The 22881-nt window shown below is 40.0% G+C and overlaps 1 protein-coding gene across 4 annotated transcripts in view; it reads left to right on the top strand.

Annotated features, from left to right (window-relative positions):
- The window catches only part of ano3 (anoctamin 3), a 44186-nt gene that overhangs the window by 3152 nt on the left and 18153 nt on the right, over positions 1–22881 (top strand). For 2 of the 4 annotated variants that reach the window (XM_035949350.2, XM_035949351.2), the window contains exons 2-7: positions 386–550; positions 16256–16462; positions 19469–19599; positions 19752–19907; positions 20002–20102; positions 20206–20250. In XM_035949350.2, coding sequence (XP_035805243.2) covers positions 386–550; positions 16256–16462; positions 19469–19599; positions 19752–19907; positions 20002–20102; positions 20206–20250 — 805 coding nt within the window. Of the gene's footprint in view, positions 1–385; positions 551–3602; positions 3845–16255; positions 16463–19468; positions 19600–19751; positions 19908–20001; positions 20103–20205; positions 20251–22881 lie in introns of those variants that run through there. The other 2 variants (XM_035949352.2, XM_023272817.3) reach the window with 2 other exon arrangements.

Raw genomic sequence — 22881 nt, forward strand, 5'->3', positions numbered from 1 at the left:
CATCTCTGAGCATAGCATGTGTGTTGGTATTAAGTGTCTTGACATTTTTGGAGGTTTAGCCGTTACACAGTTGGTTTTGGAAAGCAAGCGCCTTTATTGTTCCTCATTAGTGTCAAGTATCAGAGTGCAAAAAGGAGTTTTAGAGACATGTTAAAAATGTATGAGTGCTGTAACATTAGAGGGATACGTAGGGAACAGGACTGCCGTGGTCACCTTCATAATTTACTGATCTGAACATACAAGCTGCATTTTCCTAGTGATAAATTTAACAACAGGTGTGATGGTTTGAAAAAGATCACAGAACCAGTGAAAAAAACATTCAACACGAGAGCATTCTGATCACTGTTTGCAATCTTTTATAAATTTATGTATGTGTGTTTTGCAGGATCATGTCATCAAGACAATTGTATGTTCCTTCCCTTGCTGGAGGATCAGGTCTCCAGATGCTCTCCTGTCAATCCCACCATCAGCCACTCAGTGTCCTGGACCTCTTCACTTGCCAACAGTTCCCACTCAGGAGGCACCGAGACAGAGACCGACCCGCACTCTGGTGAGTTTGCCATCAGTTCCTGGGAATTCAGATTTTTACGAGCATGTCACCAGTCTGAGCTCGGCCTCTGTTTGTTTAGCACATCGCTCCACATCTAAAGTGCATATAAAATAGAAGGCTCATGCTGAAAATTGAAGCTGCCTCCTTAATAAATATGGATTTGTCTCAGCCAGTGAATGTCTTGCAGGTTTTGCTGTTGAGAGTCACAATAAAGCTGTTGACCATTTAGTACAACTGAAGCATTATATTGAGGGCACTGGACATCCACTATCCTCAAGTAGAGCTGAAACAGTTAGTTGATCAATCAATTTGATGGTCAATGAAATAGAAAATTAACTATTTTAAAATCTATTTTCTTGTTTTCTTGTGAATCTTGTAGGATTCACTGCTTTTCTGATTGCAGATTAAATATCCTAAAGTTCTTGTTTTTCCAACAAAGAAAACAATCTGGATACTTTAGCTCTGATTATGACAGATTAAGACAGGCATTATATTACTGTTTACATTATTCATCATTTAACTTTTTATCAAATAAATTATTGAAAGAATCCTTAGTGCACTAATCAATAATGAAAACAGCTGTTGCTCAGTAACACACTGAAGTTTGGCTGCTTGACCTCAGCATGAAGAGGAACATTTTAGACCCTCATTTGAACTTCTAAACTAACTTCATCAGCAGTTCCCTTGACTGCTCAGCACTACAGCAAGCCATCAGTGGTAATTTAGTTTAACGCGTTGATGTCAGAGCTTTTTGTCATTCAAGAGCCCCTCAAGCAAGCTCTTTGGTTCTTTGAACAATTCACAAACACTGAATGTGGTTATGCAACAGGAGATGTGTTAAATATTAGGGTAGATGGCTTTGGTTATGATTAAATATCTGTACGCTTGATTGTGACCTTTTCTTTGATTGGAATATTTGGTTGTTGTTATTTTAAATTGTTAGGGTGCTGTTGTTGATTGCTGGAAATTCAGTTTTCTGTTTAAAATGCATTTTGCTGCACAGATTTTTGGGATTTGATAGGTTTTATCTGTGGAAATTGTTGTTTGGCTTTTAGCTCGAAGATGACGTGACAGCTCGTTGTTTTGTTTGAAAGTTCCAAGAGTATCATTCGGCATGTGAATCTAATCGTGACTGTAAATTTACATGCATGGGATGAGGTTGATAATACAAAACCAGCTGTGGTTCTTTGAGTTCAATGCTGACAGCTCAGTTAGTCAATTGTTCCACAGGGTGGCAGTATTTTATTTGTCTAAAACCGCCCTTCCATTGCAGTGCTGTCATCTGACCTACATCTCTAAACTCACAGGCAGACATGGAGAAGGTGCAATTTTAAATGGGACTGACCGTATAAGAGCTGCTTATTTATTCATTAATCACCTGAGTGGAAGAGATGCATTGGCTTGGTAGCTGGAGGACACGATATAGGGGTTGGCACTCACAACCCTGATACCAGTCCTCTATAAACATCAGAACAGTGGGAGGAGTAGAGGCGTGCTGCGCTGCAAGAAAGCAGATGGTATTTGCATCTATGACAGATGCCAGACTACTCCTCAGAATACCCGCACAGACAGCGATTGATATACAAATCTGGGGCGGCAGACCAAATTGCAAACTGTGTTGTTGTGACTGTGGTGAAGATTGACCAGATCACAGCAGTCAGATCAGCCCCTGCTTATATAGAAATAACATGAACTACCCATGAGAGAGATTTCACTCTCATGGCCTTCTGATCCATGATTGGAGTTCTGCTGCTGTAACTATGTGTGGTTGACATTGAAGTAAGAGCAGTGACCTTGCAGATAATCCTCGATAAGATCTCTGTTCAGTTAATACTGTGCGACTTAAGACCTAAGAGTAAAGATGCAAGGCTTTCTGTCTCATAAATTGCTTGTGTGTGTTTAATACTAATGTGCATCCTCTTCCGTGTTTTTTTACATGTCCCATATAAATGAAACAAGCTGTCAAAAACAGCAGTAAAATGTACAGGTCATGACAAGCACTAAGACTCATCACCATCAATGAACTAAAAATAGAAACTACACATTTAAAACAGGTAAATGAAACAAAAAGATGAGGCAGAGCAATAAAGAAAATAATGAATAATTTTTAATGAAATTGAATCTACTGTGTGTTTTGCATTCTGTTGCCTCAAATGTATACATGATACAATTTCTTTGCCATTTCCGTTGAATTTCATTTGTGCAGCAGAGCCAGCATTAACATCAGAAAATCCAAAAAAACAACACTGCAGCCATTTTAACACTGTTCTCAGCTTCAGTTTCCGTGACCGATGTAACATTTACTGTGGAACAAGGGATCCCCCGCCACCACAGCAGCAGGGTGTGAGCTGTGAGCCCTGTAGTAGTGAGTGATAGTATCGATTATTTGGAGTTTTTCCTCTCAGCCCCACAGTATTAAATGCCTGCCAAAGCAAATGCTTCCTTCCAGGAGAGAAGCCACAGGGACTATATTCTATTTGTTGATGTTTTAGTCTTGAGTTACTTATTATTAGTTTAGTTTTTTAGGGGGGGATAGTTCAAGTTTGGCCTGATTCTGGCTGTTGCCTGTCATGTTATTTGTGTTTGCTGCTAAAGATCACGTGATGTCTAAGGGTTTACAGAGCCATAAACATCCAAAATTACTGTTTAATTTTTTTTTTTTTGGAATAGTTGAGTGATCCTTTATAATATTCAGAGGGTGTTTATAGTGGCTTTAAATGAAACAAAAGCAAAACTGAATTTCTATGCTCACTGAAGCTGCTGTTGCATATTTGTTTTGGAGCCACTGCATGGTATTTTTGGCACCGAGCTGCACTTTTGGTTCCCACTCAGAGATCCCAGTGAGGTGCTGGCATCTTTCGGGACAGCGGTGATTGACGAGCCGGTCGATACTCGTCCTTGTCGGTCCATTCTGAGACGTGCTGCCCTCTGGTAATTTCCCGCAGCTTATTTGGACTCGGTAAATCAGGAGGGAGGAGGACGTGTCCATCTCAGGACCTCCCCTCCCGCCCGTCACCATGACAACAGCCGTGGATGGTGATGGTTGGGTTGGGTTGGGGGGGAGCGCATGCGGGGCTGAGACAGGTGTTGCTGGGCTTTGCGCATCGGCCGTGTGATCGTGTGGCAGGATGGCAGATGAGGGAACACCTACACAAGCCCACCGCAGCTCCCCATGTACGCAACTGCGATCTTGCTTCACGAAAAACGGATTTTAATTAACGAGAAGTGGGAACCAAGTGAACGTCGCCATGGTGCACCACTCGGGCTCCATCCAGTCCTTCAAGCAGCAGAAAGGTTGGTGGCTGACGTGGAAATTTCGCCGTGATTTATTTCGGATCTGGTCACTTTTCGTGTCTTGTGAAATAGTTTGCGTGTGTAAAGCTGCTCGGAGGTGAAGATCTGTGTACTTGCTGTGAGTGTGACGCAGAGTTGCAGCCTCCTCCTGCTGGGATGGAGCTGGTTTCTCAACCTTGTGCGCTTTGATATTTATCCCGCTACTTTATGATGCACTGGCTGTTTTATTTTTATGATCCAGTTAAAATTGTTCAATTACAATAGCACATCTCATGTCAACTAAATCTATCAGAAATTGGTGAAATTTTAAAATATCGCAAGCTGTTTCAACCACATTTGTTATAATAAAAAAAAAAGTGTAAGGTTACATGACCTTTCCTCTCCATTCAAGCAATGCAGAAACTGACAACACTGTTTAAGGAGTGTTTGAACTTGCAGTGATTTGAGCTGCATTCACTCCCACGAATGAGCTTTCAGGGATATACCCAAAGAGCCGTACAAGTAGGCTATAATCCGTGTCAATATTGTGTTGGGCTTGTGCTTTGAGCAAAGATACAAACTGTTCCATGTAAATCTGCTCAGATGCATGCGGAATAGTTTGGGCTGAAGGTGAAGTAGCTTATTTGCGCCCTGCAACCTGTCAAGAATAGATGCACTCAGCCTTTGAGGTTCTGACAGTCATAAAAAATGATTGGAGGCTGTTAAAAAGTTCCCATCATGCAGTCAAATGGAAAATGCGTTTCCACTCAGCAAGTTATTGAAAGAGCAATATGAGGCATCACACTGCAGTTCATGTTGGTGTGTTGGGCTGATTTGCATTTTGGACAGACAATATTTTCACACAACAAATGGTGCTGTTAAAGGAAGAGACTTGATCTTTACACACTAGCGCGCATTTGATCAGATGTCTAAGTAAATACCAAATACCAGCACTTCACAGTGCAGCTAGATTACACTGTTGGGCCAGTATTGATCTTAAACCACAAGTAGGGATGCTCACAGGCAATTATTGAGTACTGCTTCATTTGAAGACGGATGCACAAGACTGACATGATACAGTCTCAGCCATGAAGCAGACTTTATAAAATGCTTATGACAGTTGTCATCAAGTATCAGTTGTTTCATTTTTAATGCAAAGTTGACATTGTTTCAGATGTCTTTTTAGACTCATCTTCTGAGGACACATTCAAATTTAATTTGTGCTTATTTTTTTCTATATCCTTTGGCATTTTTTTAAATCTAGTATCTCTATTTAAAAAAATGTCTTCATGTTTGTTTTTTGTAAATTGCTGCTGTAACACTGTAATGTCCCTTTTTATCTCTTTCTATTTTTTTTTAATCAGGAAAAATGTTGATTTCTTTCAAACTTTGAGCACTTGTCTTTCAGACTTGTGTAATCCTTCCTTTTTTTAGTTTATAACTTGCAAATGTAATGACATTCCCTTCAGCTTCAGCTGCTCTTTATGTTTACTGGTACTTTAAACATCGCATGTTAAGATGCTAAATTAGGATAGTGGATACGGTAATCATAATGCCTGCATTACAGCCTGCTGTAACTGTCATTGTGCAAATGTTGGTGTGCTGATTTTGGCATTTAGTGCAGTCATGAAAGTATTTAGTCAAATCACCTCATCTTTTCTGTTTTAGTAAATGTGAATCTATCTGTGTAACAGCAGTTTGACATTAACCTCAGGTTAGAGTCACAGGTAAGAAAAGGTTTGGGCCAAATTGTACCGCTGTAGTTGAGGTTTACCTCATAATCATTCTCTCTGTTTTGTCCTGGTTAATGTTATGGTTATGACAGTACAGAAGGCAGTATCTTCTGGTACAGTGTTGCCAATTAGTGCTTTTTTTTTACCGCTTTGTGTTTCCAGCTGTCTAAATATAGAATAATGATGAAGACATCACTTGTTTTTCATGCTGACTGAGGCTCATAAATGAGGAGCAGCTACTTCTTTGTGTTCACCTGGCGGAGGTTGGAGACAGAAGAGGTCTATCCCCTGGCTTCTGATGAGAGGATGCTGAGCTGAGCAGCTCCAAATCTCAGGACTGAGTGAAGCCCCTCTGAAGAGGCTGTTAGCTTATCTGCTTTGCTCACTTCTCTTTGAATGTGGACACAAAAGTGGACAAGAAATGCTTTTTTTCCTCACACTTAATCTTCTACTGTAGTTGACATGCACAATATGGACCATATCATAAGATCCCATGCTGGGCGTGGTTTTAATTTTCATTGTCATATAAGTATTTGTTATTATATTAACAAAGACTGTTTTTCCCTATGAATTGTGTTCCATCCAGTAATTATTTCCTTCTGTATTGCTGTTTCAGAGAAAATCCTAGCTTATAACATTTTAAAGCTCAGAATAAACCACTTTCTAATTTCAGTTCAGTGAACAGGAAACACGTAGCATAAGATGATATCAGATTTATGTTAAAGGCTGACTATAGGCTGGAGGGCCCACTCAATTTTTCAGTGACTGCTAAGTGCACCATTAAAGTGAAGGCAAAAGGGGTGAATTTTGGCTCACAAAGTCCTGCTATAGCAATATTCAGAAATTACGCTGCACTTCCTCAAACACAGCCAGCGACACCATAGGAGAGCATTAAGAGGTTTAGTGCTGAAAATGCTTGCTGAAAGCTGAACAGAGGTTTGTGTTTGAGGTGAAAAGCTTTGTTGAGCCAAGTGTTTATCACTGCGTAGGTAATCAGCAAAATCGGAAAATTGATTGCAAAATCAAATGGACGCCAATATTAGGTAGTTTATAGAGGAGTTGAATGTTTCTCTAAGTTTTTCCTTAGAGGCCCTGCAGAGCTGTAGGTGAAAGAACATTTTAGGCTGAAGAGTTAGAAATGGGGCGTATTTTGAAATTAAACATAACATGAGAGGTTTTTCTTCTCGCCTTAAAATATTACATTGATCGGTTGATGAAAAAATAAAAGAGCTATATTTGGACTTCAAAACCAAGATGACTCAGTACCATCTGATAATGCTTCCCAAGATTTGAGTGAATTTTAAATGTACTTTGGCAGATGGATTGTAGACTCAGATTCATCAGCAGCATGTTGGTGAACGCAGAACCTCATCTTACCTTCCACTGAACACTCTTTCTGTAGATAGTTTTTGATTTAGGCATATTAAGATTTTATTGTAACCTGCTTCTTACTTATATTTAGCTAAGCTCAGTTCATTTGTTCAATATTCTGCACTTTTGTTTGTAAAGAATTAGTATTGGTTTTCAAGAAATATTGGGCTCATCTTCCTTCCATAAATAGAATTTTTTTTAAGCCCAGTAGTGCTCAGTAGCCCAAAAGAATGACTTTGATGTTTGTGTGTTCCTGTTTGTGGGTGGATGGTTTCTGCAGGACTGAGACTGTCCTCTGTTGCAGTTTTCTACAGTGTGTGTGTGTGTGTGTGTGTGTGTGTGTGTGTGTGTGTGTGTGTGTGTGTGTGTGTGTGTGTGTAAACCTTTGGTTTGGTTGCACAGTCCGAGGCAGGCCACCTGTCCTCTTATGCAAGCAGGCAGATGGTTTTATAGATACAGACATTAATTTCAGGACAGATTTGGGTTTGGGGAGAGTGTATATCTAGTATCATCTGTTTAATATTTATCTAAGCTTGCTTTAAGAGTAAGACATTAAGCAGACATTAGTTTTATATAAGATGAGTTAATCATGTTTGAAATGTGTCCTATCAGATTTGAGCAGGTAAACACTTAAGTCAAGCCTATTGTATTGTCACTGCAGCCATATGCAGGTTTACAGTGAGAACAAAATGTCACTTTGCCAGGTCTGCAGTGCAGCTTACAAAAAAAAGACAAAAGACATTACAACAAGCAGTTCACAAAATGACAAAACAAAGAGTCTCTTTTGTTCTGCGCCTGTGTTTGTATGGTCTGGCAGTTACCAGCTTTAACACTTTCAGTCTTTAAATAGTCAGTGGTTGTTTTGTTGCTAGGTTATGAGGACAATACAGGCACAAGTTCTACTGGAGCCCAGAGGTATTTAATCATGTCTACAAAACCCACACATCCTGTCAACTCATCGTTGAACTATAATGATCCTCGTTGAACTTTATTCTCGGTATTGTGTTCTGAAGACAGTGCAGCTGGCCGGCATTCCCTCTTGAAGTGTGTGTGCGTAGATGCACCGGAGGCTTTGCAGAAAATCCTGTGACGTAGTAGAAATCACAAGCAATCAGGGGGTATAAGAAGATAGTGTGACGTGAAAGGAACAGGGTAATATACGGGCTGACAGAGGAAAAGATGTTTAATCTCCTCAAATGATGCAACCCAGAGGTTGTGCCAGGATTGTGTAATCTGGTCCTGAACCGTCCAAACTGTGGGGAAAAAGTGCCATCTGCTCAGGGGAGTGTTCACGGTCAGACTGTCTGGCTCAGCTGCACGTGACAGACAGACAGACCATAACAGATAGCAGTGTCTGTGGAGTTAATTGTTGGCTATTTTAAACTGTTGATATGGTCATTATTTCTCTCGATCTGGTAATTACATCCGCTGCGATTAAGTTTTGCTAAAAAAGATAAACATCCAGTCCAATGCAATGGGGATAAATACGTTTTATAGCGCTGCAAACATTGAATTTGTTTTGCTCTTGGCTGGTGGTTACAATCTTCCTATATACTTTAATTAGATTCTTAATTTTTTAATTTGATATTAAACTCATAATGTTTTTGAGAAATGTCCACTGCATCCATTTGCTGCAATATACTGTATGCCATCATAGTCATAATATATATCAGATTTAACTGTAAATTATCATCATTAGAAGAACAAATGACTAAACAGATGTTAATTACCGCTGTCACAAATCACATATACACATTAACATATATCATTCAACTTATGCATCCTGAAATACTGACAGGGAAATAAAGAACATTTTAAAGCCACCGCATGTAGCAAGATTTTTGAACTATTTGAAGGTTTTGAGAGGAGCAAAATAAGACAATCCATCTGAGAATTGGTGCAGCATCTTTCACAGTGTTTTTTTTCTCATTATACTGCTGGGGCGGCATTTTGAAACGATGAAATACCATGCATAATTTCTTCAAAACTCCCCTCAGTGTGGGTCATTTCAGGCAATTCAGCCCTTTATTCCAGTTATAAATAGGAAATCAAATTATCCTTCATTTTCTCCACAAAAGCCTACCTTAGTGGAAGTTCAAGCTGCAAACTTACTGTCACAGTATTAGAGCAGCAGTAGTTAAAGCTGTGTTTCCAGTGTTCTTAGCTGTAGCCTTAGAATACCTCCTTATAACACTTAGAAAATAATTCAGAGTACACTTTTCTGATTGTGAATGTGGACTATATTTTGCTCTCTATCTGTTTACAGTCCGAGTTGGATTTTATCAGATGAACACACAATTTTTTGACTGACTTAAAGTGAAAATTCACAAATTTTCTGAATCCATCTCATGAAATCCCTATTAGACATTACTGGTGCACCTGGAGCATTAAACATGTAACATAATATGGGAGCTGAATATTCAGTGGCTGCTAAATAGCACTCTTAATACTCCATGTGAACTCAGCTGTGTGTATATGTTGTTTGATATGCTGCCAGGCGGAGGATAAAACATGCTCTAACTGCTTGGAGAGCGAGGCTGTTTGCAGTCCCTGCACCAGAGAAAAGTAACTGATGGGGCAACAGATTCTCAAGGACAGGCTCTGGCAATGTAAACTTTTAGGTTTTAATTCTTAATTTAACGTTAGCTTTACATTGTGGAGTTTTAAAGACTCTCACAAAATTATAAGCTTGTAATTTCAAAAAGGACCCCTAAGATTTGCATCAGAGATTCACTGGGATCTGATATTGCTGACTGTTTATAAGAGTGGAAATGCTATAGTTGTGTAGTCCATTAAACCACGCACTTCATACACAAACAGTCCAAAGTGTATTAGGCCAAACGAAAGTCACTAAAGCAGCAATTTTGTGGCAGTTGCTCCAGCACCTTGGACAGCACTACACATTAAGTGAAGCTTAGGGACATTTTATTCTGCTTCCTCACAGATCTATTGCCAGTATTGGCAGACACTGAAAACAACCCACTGTCCTTATTTAAACCATTTAAAGGCTGTTAAAAATATTCAGTACGAAAAATCCTGATATACAACTAATATGATTACAATGGTCTGTACTTACCAAACTTTAGTGGCTGGACCTCATTAAAGCACAACAGTCCTTCTCAAAGCCCAGTCAAATTAAATGAGCTGTCCAAGGATGTTTCTTTGGTGCTCGGTGAAGTAGAAAAATAGTTCTTGCATTATGGTGTGGAAGCTCCAAGTTGGGGCAACATTAAATACTGTAAGGACACAGACCTTCAACGCTTTGTGCAAATGGGTGAGCAATGGTTTAAAGGTCTGTTTCTCATCTTCTCAAAGTGTGGAAGTGTTTGAGAATAAAGTGCGGGCTGAGTGAGGTACCAATCAGTGCTAGCAGGGCTTTCTTTTGTTTTCTGGGTGCACAAAAGTGCTGCTATGCGGGTTTAGTATAGATCACTTTGCTCTCTAAAACAGCATGTCCTTACCACAGCAGGTACATTCTTCTGTGGTCTTTTGGTTTTCCTGATGTTTCCATTCCCAGTGCACTTTTACCCACTCTGGAGGTTTTTGTTTCCTCCTGCTCAGCGCACTGACTCCATAAATCAGGAGCACTTTCTTGTTGCCGAAAGCTACTGTTCAAGTGTTCTTGTAGCAGGCCGGATGTTAGGAGGTCCATGTCTTCCAAATGCAGCAGCCTGTTGGGCAGCTCAAGACTCCACAATACTCACCAAAAGCATAAAAACTAAAGCTGGATATAGTTATTGTACTCAGCAATTCTGCTTCCTCCATGCTTGTGTCATCTAGAAATGAGTTTTCAGCATGATGGAACACTTGAGATATACACTTAAAGGATTTCAGAGCTCTGCTGTGGCCAGGTGCCCTGTCTGGCACTGTTCAAGTAAACACTTCAGTATGCCCACCGGATACTTGGCACAGGCGGTGGACTTTTGCATGAACTTGTACAGACATTATAGATACTGGGTAAATCCTCAATAGCCCTCTTGCCAGACATGGAATGAACACTGAGCCAGTGCAGTTAGTGATTAAAGCAATGAACAGTCGCAGTTCCACTTTACAGCTCATCCTGAAGGATTTTTTTGAGCTCCAGCAGGTCTCTCTGACATTAAACAGTCCTGATCATTATACTGGGCTGAGTATTCTCTGCTCAGACCAGCTTTTTAATAGTTGTTGTGAGCCAGCAGATTTTCTGATCAGCCTCAATGCGCATTTGTTTTTCACACACTGAAGAGGTGTATCTGTTCACTTTCTTACCTTTTGTCTCTGACATAATTTACTGTAGATGTGAAATCAGATGATTCATGAGCCATAAGCTTTCTACAAGGAAAACAGCATGCACCACTGCCTTTCACAGAAAACTCAAGCCAGGGTGCCAAAATGCATTTCTTCCTTTCAAAGTGGAAAACTATCATGGACTAGCCTCTTAGATTCATGCATCCTGAGGTCATCTGCAGTTATACTGCTTAATATCCCAGGATGAGGGACGACCGTCATGTACTCAGGTGCCAGCTCTTGGCAAAAATGTCAATCCAGCCTCCGGTATTAGTGGTGCAGGGAGGGGAGAGGAGATGATGGGAGAGGTGGTGACTTGCTTGGGGGCTTGGGGATAACGTTGCTAGGCACTGCTCCATTACTGGGATCTATAAAACTGTTGGTGTTGGCTGATTCTGACTGCACCTGAGTTTAAAAAATGGTCAGCGGAAGTCACATAGTTATGCAAACTTCAACAAACAGTCTAGCCAGATGCCAACAAAGAGTAACATATCACATTTATTAAGAATTTTATTCTCCAATAAAAACATGAAATTACATTGCCTGCAATACGGCTGAATTTGAATTAGGAAAAAAATACAACATCTGCAACAACAACATCGGTGATAATAAATCCTAATTATATAAATAAATGTAAATAATGAAAATAATAATAATTGCTGTATGGGCAGATCTGGCACCATGAGACGGTAACATAATGCCATGTCTGCCTCCATGTGATAATTTTTATGAATGCACTGTGTTTTGGATGTGCTTCTCTGAGCATGTGGTGCATGATTTCTTTCTTCTTTGCCCACTCTTTTATGGCAGGGATCCCCTGAAACGATCTCTGCACGAGCAAAGAAATAATGTGTGTTGTGTGTAAAAAAAAAAAAAAAAAAAAAAAGTCCTGATGCAGAATGTTCCTTAGTTGAAAGCTTTGATTCTAAAAGTGCCACGGGCTGAGCACGGATGAATAATTGAAGGTATAGAATAAGGAAACAGAGAGGCATGATGGGAAACAGCCTACTGACCTGAATTCTCTTTGTGCACCATCCTCACAGATAGCGTCTGGTTGCTTCAGGTGTCTCACAGTGACTGTGGACGATAGTGACTCAAAGCAACAGAACACATCTTGGGTAATTCTAAGTCAGTTTCACAGCACTGTTTTGCTTCTGGTGTCTGACAGCTTGTAACTGATCTTAAAATCCTTGACATTTTTCAAATTAGATGTTTGCTCTTCCAGCTGGATCAGAGCAGATTGGCTGCATTTGCACACAGACACAGAGAGTGATAGTGATGTGACTCTGCCAGGGATATGACATATCATACATAGTATGACAGAAATAATCAAGAGAAGCATAACAAACAGATGAACAACCTCACTTCTTCATATGTACATCCGTTCAAGCATTTAAAGGCAAGTATATAGTGCACAGTATACATTCACAATGGTCAGTATCATACGCACCCACATCCACAGACAAAAAAAAAAAATCCATTTAATCTGACATCAGAAGACCATCATGGACGGCAGAAATCCAAATCCCGGATCACGACCTCCACTGAAACTCGTCCAGCTCCACGTCAGATGAGCCTGAGTGGGTGTTTGTTAGAACACACACAGAACTGACATCAAGACTCTGCGTTATGCTGATGCAGAGGAAATACGGAGGTGTGTTTTTAATCACATCACCTCACAGCAGGCTTCCTCTGCCTGGACGCTCAGTGACTGCTTGCATGCATGCATGCACATACAGTCCATGCACACACACAGGATTAACTTTCTCCTCATAATGCAGTTTTAGCCAGAGCACAGCGAGATTAAACGCGGGATTTCACATTAGATGAACCCTTTATATATTTATATGGACTTACACAATGTACCATCTTCAAAAGGTACCGCTCAGCTGCTCTGACGGTGGGGCAGAGTTCAGAGAGGCTGAATGCATGAAAAAATGAGGCCAAAGCTTTGGAGCAGGGCAGTGATTGTCAGATAACTATTATCATATCCCTAATATTCACAGGGGTCTGAGAGATTTGATCAGTGTTTTTTTTTTTTTTTTATCTGCACATGCTCAGAAATTTCCATGGAAGCAATTTCACACAACATGAACTCTGTCCAATTTGTAATTCTATTTTAAACTTTGAGAGTCCTTTGGGATGACGAAGCTGTGCCCCTACAGACCCATTATCTCTGCTCTGATGTATTATCTCAGACATGTGGAGTTTTGCCGGTGTCTGTTGGGTTTACCTGGACCACTGATTGTACCTTTTTGATAAGGTGAGTGTAAGCCACTCTCTATTTATCAATAGGCAGAATGAGGATGGAGTGGACAGGGTACTCCTCTAACTGGACAGCTATAATAAATAAGAACACGTACACACTTCAGACTCTTCCGCAGAAGCCATGATATTATGGCACTTGATGGCCACTTCAGTGGAGCTCACAGCGCTCACTGATTTACACTTGACTCATAAAGTAAAGTATGTTGCTGCTGTGTTTGTGCTGAGAGGGACAAACCTTCCTCCTCACTGGACCATAAATTTGTCGTTTCTGAAATGTTATTGCAGATGTAATTGGCACAATACAGCAAGTCTCCTCACAGAATAATTGCTGAACAACCTGCAGCTCAGTGCTGATTTGAAAGACTGGATTTAATGAATCAACTGAAATATGAAAAGCGCAGGAAAGAAATGAATACTTGTGAAATTAAAGCACTGGGAAATCAAGAATTATTATTAGTCTAAAGACAAATTACATGACATAGAAAAATACATAAATTTGCGGTGTAGTTATAGCGTCATATTTTGTGCTGACTAATCAGACCTTTTTATTTAAAAGACTTTTATTTCAAACTATATTTAATATCTGTCTTGAGTGGAGTGGATTCTAACTGCAAGCATGATTTTGCCTTAATGCACATAAAAAATCTACAGTTTTTCCTTTCTAAATTATTCACTGTATATGTGAGCTAGAGTGCACAACTTTCATTCATTTCATATCTGTGGGGCTGTACAGGAAATAAACAGTGTGATTAGTGGTTCCCCTGGGCCTACAAGCTCACATCTTCACCATGGCTTCTTTCTCACCCAACAGCGCTAGGAAATCCCATCGAGATCAGTGTCATGAAAATGAGTTATTGCACAGCTCGCAGCACGAACCCTCCGGCTGCAGAGAGTGAATTAGAAATTCACGTTTCAGCTGAATGTTTCAGGAAGGTCACTGAGAGAATTCCTCACTGGAGGTGAAAGTAAGTCACGTTCCCATTTAAAGGGGGGCGCCTTCATTTCATGAATAAATATGTCAGGAGCTGCAGCAGTGACGCTGCTGTGGGGTCTGAAGGTCGGGTCCAATGTCCTGCTTCCACTGATGGACGTTCATCATCATTAATAGCCTCGAGATTCTCTCCACATTTCATCTGCACTGTGTCCCTCTTCCATCATCATACAGCTCCTCTGTTGCTAAAAGAACCTTGAAAATGACCTCTAACAAAACAAAACATTGACATGCTAATGAGGATGCAGCATAAAAGGAGGCTGTTGTTAAATGTATCTTTTTTGAAGTGGTTTCTTTAACAAGCATATGTTCGTGGTGCACCATCAGTCTGCTTGTCTTGAGCTATTGTAGTGTGTGATTTGATGGAGGGGGAGTGCTGATGGTTTTAATGCACTCCCCTATGAAGGACAGACATTATTACCACCACTGTAGCTCATAAAAGGATGGACCAGTTAATGACTGAAGTGATTTCTCCCTCCCTTCCTTTTTCCACCCACTCCCTTGATTTCAGTTTGTGCGCATTCAATATATACAAATATATTTTACCTTTTATTTTCCTTACTCACCATTGTGTTTTTTGTTATTTGTGCAAAATCTAATTATAATATAGAAATGTTAAAATGAAAAATAGTCAACAAACAAACAAAACAATGAAAGCAATAATTGTTTGTAAGCATGCTGCGGTTCTTTTATTTTTAATGTGCCTGATCGACCCTAATGTGGAAATTAAAGAAATTTATTATTGGCGTTATGGGTGTGCAGTTCCTGCTTCAGCACGTTGGAAAAAATCTTATTTTGCTGCCAAAGTATGCATTCCTGAATATGCAGTAACTGAATAAATGCATAAATATTAGTGAATGGAGTGTTGCATCAAAGTGCTGAAGTTGCGCTGTCATTAGCATATTAGCATGAGCTGCTCTATTCAAGAAGCAGTTCAGTGATTTAGGTTTTCACTTCCATTAAGCTGACTGACTCACAAGAGCCAGACATAAAACAGAACAGTCAAGAGCGATGCCGCACAGGTTGCGATATTCTAACTCTTACTCCCTATTGATGAAGTTCCAAAAAACACTGGATCGAACATTTTCAGTGATGCAGCTCAGTGGAGTCCTTAATTAAACCCACACAGCCTGGTAGATAATCTTGGTTTTTATGTCAGATATAAATTTTGCTGAACAACGTGGCATTATCAGACTTCTTTGTTTTTTTATTATACCATATATACAGTATGGACAGACAGAGAATGGGGTCATTGACCAGAAATCACAAGTCAGTAATGCGTCACAAGGCATGGAGTTAAAGAGGCTGTTGATGCTGCTTGTTGACTGTTGTCCCACTGTTCCTGAAGGGCTTTGGTGAAGCGGAGGCAAACATGTCCATCCAGAGCATCGTGTGGCAGATCGTCTGTGACACCACACTGTCTGAAACTGTTTCTTAGACAGCAAATGGTAGAGTTGTGGGCATTCAAATGTCTGACTACGACTCTAACTGACATGCAGCATCCAGCATAACAACAACCCGTTTTCATCCTTCTCTTGTTATCTGTGGCATCGAGTCCTTTCAGTAAAGCTGGTCAAAGAAGTGTCTGTGTGCTGGTCTGATCATTGTGATTTAAAGTTACACCTGACTGGGGTGTCTAGAATTTGTCACTAGCTAAACAGCTTAAAAAATATTTGTGCTTGAATTGAATCCTTTTCGAACCTCAACAAAATAAATTAGATTTTTAGCCAAATCAGAGAAGAATATTTGCATGCTGTGTTTTTATTTTTTAATATGGCCTGTCCCTCTGCCCTCCGTCCCCAGGGATGCACACCAGCATCAGCGAGATCCTGAAGGAGAAGAGCCTGAAGCCGTCTCGCCGCAGCCTGCCCTGCCTCGCCCAGAGTCAGACTCATCCAATCAACCTCAACCACTTCCTGTCCGTGCCTCTGAGCCCGGAGCCCAAACCTGAAGTTGCGGATTTGAGTCAGAGCATCAGCACCTCCTGCAGCCTCCTCCCCCCGCAGACAGGTCAGTCCACTGACAGGAACTTTCAGGCAGTTTCCTTCTCCCATTAGTGGAGGAGAGAGTAGCCGCATCAGTTTACAGAGCCTGATGTGTAATGACTGTAGAGTTGACCGCGGCGGTATCTGCAGTGGTGAGTCAGAGTTCAGTTACGCAATAGAAGAAAACATTACTTTTTATATGAGTTATCAGAGTTTCAGCCACTTTTACACCACTTGCTTCTTTATTGTCCCTCTCACCGGTTGTAACTTCTTGTCTTCCAAAAAACCTGTGAGTTTTGTTGGTCTCTATTGCCTCCCACAGCTAAAAGCTAAATGTTTATGGGATTAAACTGTGTTACTCAGCTATCTATGTAGGACTGATATGTGGTCAAGTTCTTTTTCCCAATTTACTTGAGATATTTCAATTCAGTACTGATAAGGAGCACTTACAACAAATGGACATCATTTCTCTATGTTTCATCAGTCTTAGTGTGCATGTAGATAAATTACAAACATTACATTTTGTTAACTGTTACTGCCATTATCATCTTATTTTCTAAATGGTGTGTTTAATTCTCCTCTCCTCCAGTGCACAGACTGCACTAAACATTAGGCTCAACAAACTTTAATAATCGTGGGGACATTTAAGGCATGCGCATAATATCGATCAAGCAGATTGTGTTATCGCGGCAGGGAATTTATCAAACACTGAGTAAAGTCACAGCTGTCTGGTGCACTTTCAGAGGCAGTGAGGTAGTGTGGGAAAGTACTGAAATGAAAACAATACATCATTGTGTGGACTGTTAACATGGAGACGCCTGTCAGAGAGGCAAATTATTCAGCCTTATTATAGCATCTTCAGGAATATTCAGAGGTCGTTTACATTGAAAGTTCTCTTTTTGTTGTAAGATTTCAACATATTGATATTTTCCTGACCTTGAAATACCCTTTATCTGACCTGCTGGTATTTCAGTGCTGAGTGCACTGTTCAAAAGAGGGAATACGTGTAGAATTCATGCAGATGAGGCGCCACAAGCTGTTTCTATTTTGGTGAAAAGTGCCTCTTTGACGCTGTGCTGAGAATAGACGTCTGAGGAGCGGGTCTGATTTTTTTTTTTTTGGCCCGTGGAGGGTGCAGATATATGGAGAGAGTGTAGACAGAACAGCCAGCAGTGGTAGATAGACAAAGCCCTGATCCTTCAACAGTTTCCCACCTGCAAACACTGACAGATGTGTTCAGTGGTTGTCAAACTAGATGAAATGCTGCAGGAGTACCCAAAATCAATATATTGTAGGGACTTTATTGCACCTTACAGCAGAGATAGCAACTGCACGTAACAGTATTTATGTGAAAGATGCTTTAAAAACATGATATTAAAAATTAATACAGCTTCCACATACTTAATGTTAGTCAAAGAAGTAAAGGGAGTTAACTCTATCTTTACTCTCTTTTCTCTAATTTCATAATAACCATACAGATATTTCCTCCACAGGTACAATAGGAAAAATAACTCACCTGACTTACTGTACACTTTAGAAGCCTCTTGATCAGCTACACATATTTTTATATCTAACCTTGTTGCATTAATTCAGATTTTTATTTCTTCCTTCCTTTCTGTTTTGTGTGAAAACACAGTGTGATCTGGTGTCCAGTCTCTTTTTGGATTCTTTTCAGCACCACATGTTGCCCAGACCTCTGAGTCATTTTTCAGCACAGCTGACACTTTTATCTTCAAATAAAAATGGACTATATTGACTTTCAGTGTGGAGGAAATTCACACTGATGTCTGTAGAGTAGAGATATCACTGGAATCAGTTCCCCACATCATTCTAGACTTTCTGAACTAGATGTGTGTGTTGTGCTCATTGGATGAAATAGTTCAGTGCTGTTAATTTTGTTGTTTTGGATCGTCTGTCGAGGGTATGAGATACATCCCTCAATAGCCTAATTTGCGCCTCACGTTAACGTGCACTCTGTTTTTGCATTACACGCATCGATGCAAGGTGTAAGCATTTGGAGGCTGTCAGGCTGTGATCAGATCTCAGCAGGTGTAAATGAAATCTGTTCAGCTTAATCACATGCTAAAGAAAATCTATCAGTTCCATGAGCTGCAGTTCTGCCTCTTCCTGGTCACCCCACTGAGACTGATGAAAACTACAGGGAGCAGCAGCTGCAAGTTTAGATCAGCAATAGAAACCCAACTACAGCCGCTATAGCAGCATTGCTTCCCTTCATCTACAGCATAATCTGGATTTCAAACACTTGGTTTTCAACAGTTCTGACTGTAGCTACACCAAGCTGATGTGTTAGTGACGTAGACACATTTGATTGGAGAAATGAGTGAAGCTGTCACACGTGTTGGAATAAATATAATTTTTGCTGTACTGCAAAGTGCTAAGTCTCCTATGACATGCAGATAGAGTGAATGTGTTATGAGATTGTAGATCGTGTCTAAAAGGCTTGTTTCAGCCTGATAGATGGCACAGTAAATCTCATTTTCCCTCCCATAAAAGCAATAAATTCCATATACTGAACACTGCAAATGGAAAAGCTCCCACATGTTGTGCTGCAAAAGAATTATTGTTAGTCAGCTAAACACATTTAATCTCGTTTTTGGCTAAAAGGAAAATCTGATAAGGTTTCACAACACACAGTTTCTGGAAGAGTTAGAAAATGAGTTGTTGGTACAGCATGTCCTGTTTGCCTTGCGTCGCAGTGTGGGCTTAGCAAAGCTTTATTTTGTTTGTGCACATTAGGAGGATGAATTAAGATACAGCAAGGAAACACGATTGGCGTTCTTTCAACATCAACACATGGATCTATGAAATTGCATCAAGGTGTCGCTCTCAAGCTGGCTCCCACGCTTAAATAACTTTAATTCTTAAACAGCTTGGATCTAATTTCAGTGTTGGCACTCAGATTAAGGAAAATATTGATTTGAGCAACAACAAAGACTTGATGCAGAATACTTTAAGTGGTTTCTCACCAGTTCAGTAACAACCTGATTGATGGAGTTGTGTCTGTGTGCAGCAGAGGATGGCAAGGATCACTACGTGGAGGAGACGGAAGTGAGTACGTGTGAAACAAGGGCAGACGAGTCGTTTCTGCTACAAAAGCCTGTCACCCGTGCTAAATTAGAGGCCCGCACAGATTCACTTCAGGTACCGCACTCTCAGTAACTCACATTAATTGTCACAAATTTTGCAAACCTCTGATGATGTTCAACTGAAGCTATTTTTGCACTTCAAGCATTAGCAGTCCTGTGTTTAGCTCCACTTCATTTAAATTCTGAGATGAAACTTTGCTGCTACAGGGGAAGAATCCAGCTGATTCGTCCGGGCTCTTTTTCCGAGATGGGAAAAAGCGTATCGACTACATCCTGGTTTATAAGAAGTCCAGTCCACAGGTGGAAAAAAGGTGCACGTTTGAGAAGAATTTACGAGCTGAGGGCCTGATGCTGGAGAAAGAGGTAAAATGTTTGGTTTGGTATTAGGAGGCTTTTTATTTGCTTGATTTGTCAACTTCGTAGCTGTTAAACTACTGTGTTCCTTTTTACTTGTCAGCCCTCTTTGACGAACAACGACATCATGTTTGTGAAGGTCCACGCTCCCTGGGACACACTTTGCAAATATGCAGAGCAGATGAACATCCGGATGCCCTTCAGGTAACTAAAGATGTAGAAAATCACTAAACCCTTAATTCTGGCAAATATGATTGCCGTTTTCCTCCTGTCTCTCTAACATGTCTTTTCTCTGTTTTTATTGAAGAAAAAAATGCTACTTTACAGACTGGAAGAGCAAAACATTGGGCAGGTAAGCAGATTACGGGTTGTGGATTGTTTCTCTTACAGTTGAAGCTTGAAGTTTCAGTGTCTCTAATGAAATTTGTGAGCATCTGAACTAGAGAATTTGGTGGTAATGTGAGCTGTGGGTTGTGTTTCAAGATTGAAGTCATCAGTCACCCCTGTGAGGAGCAGAGACTGAGGGAGTTTGAGTCAACCCATCATTGTCCTTTGTAACCCGCACAGTCTAAATTAATTAGCCCAGAATTAATGAAGCTTCTATCCACAGATAGCATATAAATACACAGCATTTACAAAGCCTGTGATTAGATTTTTTTAAAATTGGAAAGTCAACCAAAGAAGTTTTTTGAAAGTAATTACAAGAAAAACCTGTGATTAATTGCTGGACTAATTTTACCAGAGTTTTCAGCATTGTTGTTTATCAAACCAAATGTTCAGACCTTTTCAGTAAAAAGCACAGCTTCCATCCACTACATCAAGCCCATTGTTAAGAGTACAATATAGTAGCTCACCTACTTTTGACTGTGCTTTTCTATTAAATTCTTTTCAGTAAAAATAAATGGAGCTGCACAGGCTTATTTGCATACTATTTTTAGAGAGATGTACTCACACTCTGGTGTGATGTTCAACTGTTGTTCATGCTCTGTGCAGTGCTCCAGATTTACATCTCTTTATCGCAATGGAATATGTATGGAAACAGTCCAAGAACATGCCGGTGAAAGAAATGTATATAGCAGAATCTTTTGTTGTCGGAGCTCAAACATCTCCCAAACTCTGTTTTGCTTTAAAAATTTAAAAAACTTTTTGTGCATTCAAGATTTAAGTAAGTGTGTAAGTGTATAAGTGGGTTTTGTGGCAGTTACATTCCTCTACAACTAAATTGTTTTCCAAATTACACTAAGTTACATCGCTGGCTGAATTATGTTCAAAAACAACACATTATTAGGCAACACATTTTTTTTAGAACAACCAAAACAGAACAGTTAGTGTACACTAATTACCTACTTAAGTAAGTCATCAGAATGTGGCTGGGAGGAGACATTGGGTCTACAAAGTGCATGACTCTCTCACCAGAGACTGGGTTTGCATTCAGCATCCCATTAGTGGTTACTTTTAGGCAACAGAAGCATTTTGGTTAAGGTTAGCAAAAGATTGTGGTTTTCAACAAATGTCTGTAAAGATTGTCTGTTCAGCCATGAATTGACATTGACAGGAAAACATATTCTGGTTGCAATTACAGTTCCTCTAAAATGTATTTGCTGTTCCAGTTTAGTCCTGTAGGAACCTAATTTCTCTATAACAAAGTCAGAAGATCTTAGAACTCTGGGTTTAAAGTGGGGAGCAGCAAAAAGGTCACATACTTCATGTAGCAATGAGGATGTAGCGACATTGGAGACCAAATGTGACAACTTCAGCGTTGAGCACTGTTTAATTTTTTCATAAATTCTTAATGTTATAAAAAGCATAAAACTCAAAAGTGATATTTTCAGGGCCTTTATAACCCTGAGTTAATGAATTTCTGCTCTCTGTGATTAACTCCATTGATGGGATGTAACTGAAATGATGTTTTAACTACAGCAAAGATAGCAGAAGTTAGTATGTGGGCTTTGAGTGAGCCTGTTAAGCTCTGAATAGGCAACAGTTACTGAGGTGTGACATTACTGATCGTGAAGAACTGCTGGCTTTTATCCTTTAAACTGCAAAAATGGTGTGACTCATGTTACTTCTGTCCTTTGACTGTTCTGAACAGAGTTTATTGAGCCGAGATAACCAGACTTGACGAGTTAACTGCAGTAAAAGTCCTCATTTTAGTGTTTTATTGTGCTTCACCATGCAGATTGATAGACTGTATCTATAAATATGGATGGATCTCATACCCTAGTCAACAGAATCTCTCAGACTTGAAGGAGTTGGCGGTGTGGATAATTGTCAAAAATTGTTTTTGCATAACATGTACACATTAATGGTCATGCTTCAATGACACACACAGAGCAGACAAAATGACGCAGACAGACAAGAAACACTTGCCCACCTGTCCAACTGAGAACAAAGCACTTCAAAGGACTTTTAAATCTTGCATGACAGTGATCTTAGTCATTGTGAAGAATGAGAACCATTATATTGTCCTCGGAGCTCCTGCAGTCTTTCACTAAGCCGTTGTTCTTAAAAGAAAAATCTAGTTGAGCAGTAAATAGGCTTTATGTGTTTACTAATGGTTCGTCTCTAACTCACATCCCTGTAAAGCTGAACAAATGGACCATGTAAAGATGGTGACAGCTTGCTGGTTTGATATCATTACCTTCCGTATAGTATCTGCAGCCTTCATAACAACATTCATCAGGTTTTCTCTGGCAACAACGTGTTTTGCCCTCAGAAAGCCCATTTGTATTTATTCAATCCATATCAGAGCAGATAGTCTCGGAGAATCAGTGTCTGTCTGTCGACTTCTGTTAATCAAACACTCATCCAGACTGAAATAGATCAACAACTATTGGATGGAGTGCCAGGTCATTTTATACAAAGATTCATGGTCCCTTCAGGAGGAATTCTACTGACACTGGTGTCCAAATTGAGTTAATTTTTTTCCAATATCATAAATTTGCCTCAGGGATCTTCACAATCGGTGCAGCATACAACACTC

Source organism: Amphiprion ocellaris, chromosome 3 (genome assembly GCF_022539595.1).
Source record: "Amphiprion ocellaris isolate individual 3 ecotype Okinawa chromosome 3, ASM2253959v1, whole genome shotgun sequence".
Lineage (NCBI taxonomy): Eukaryota > Metazoa > Chordata > Actinopteri > Pomacentridae > Amphiprion > Amphiprion ocellaris.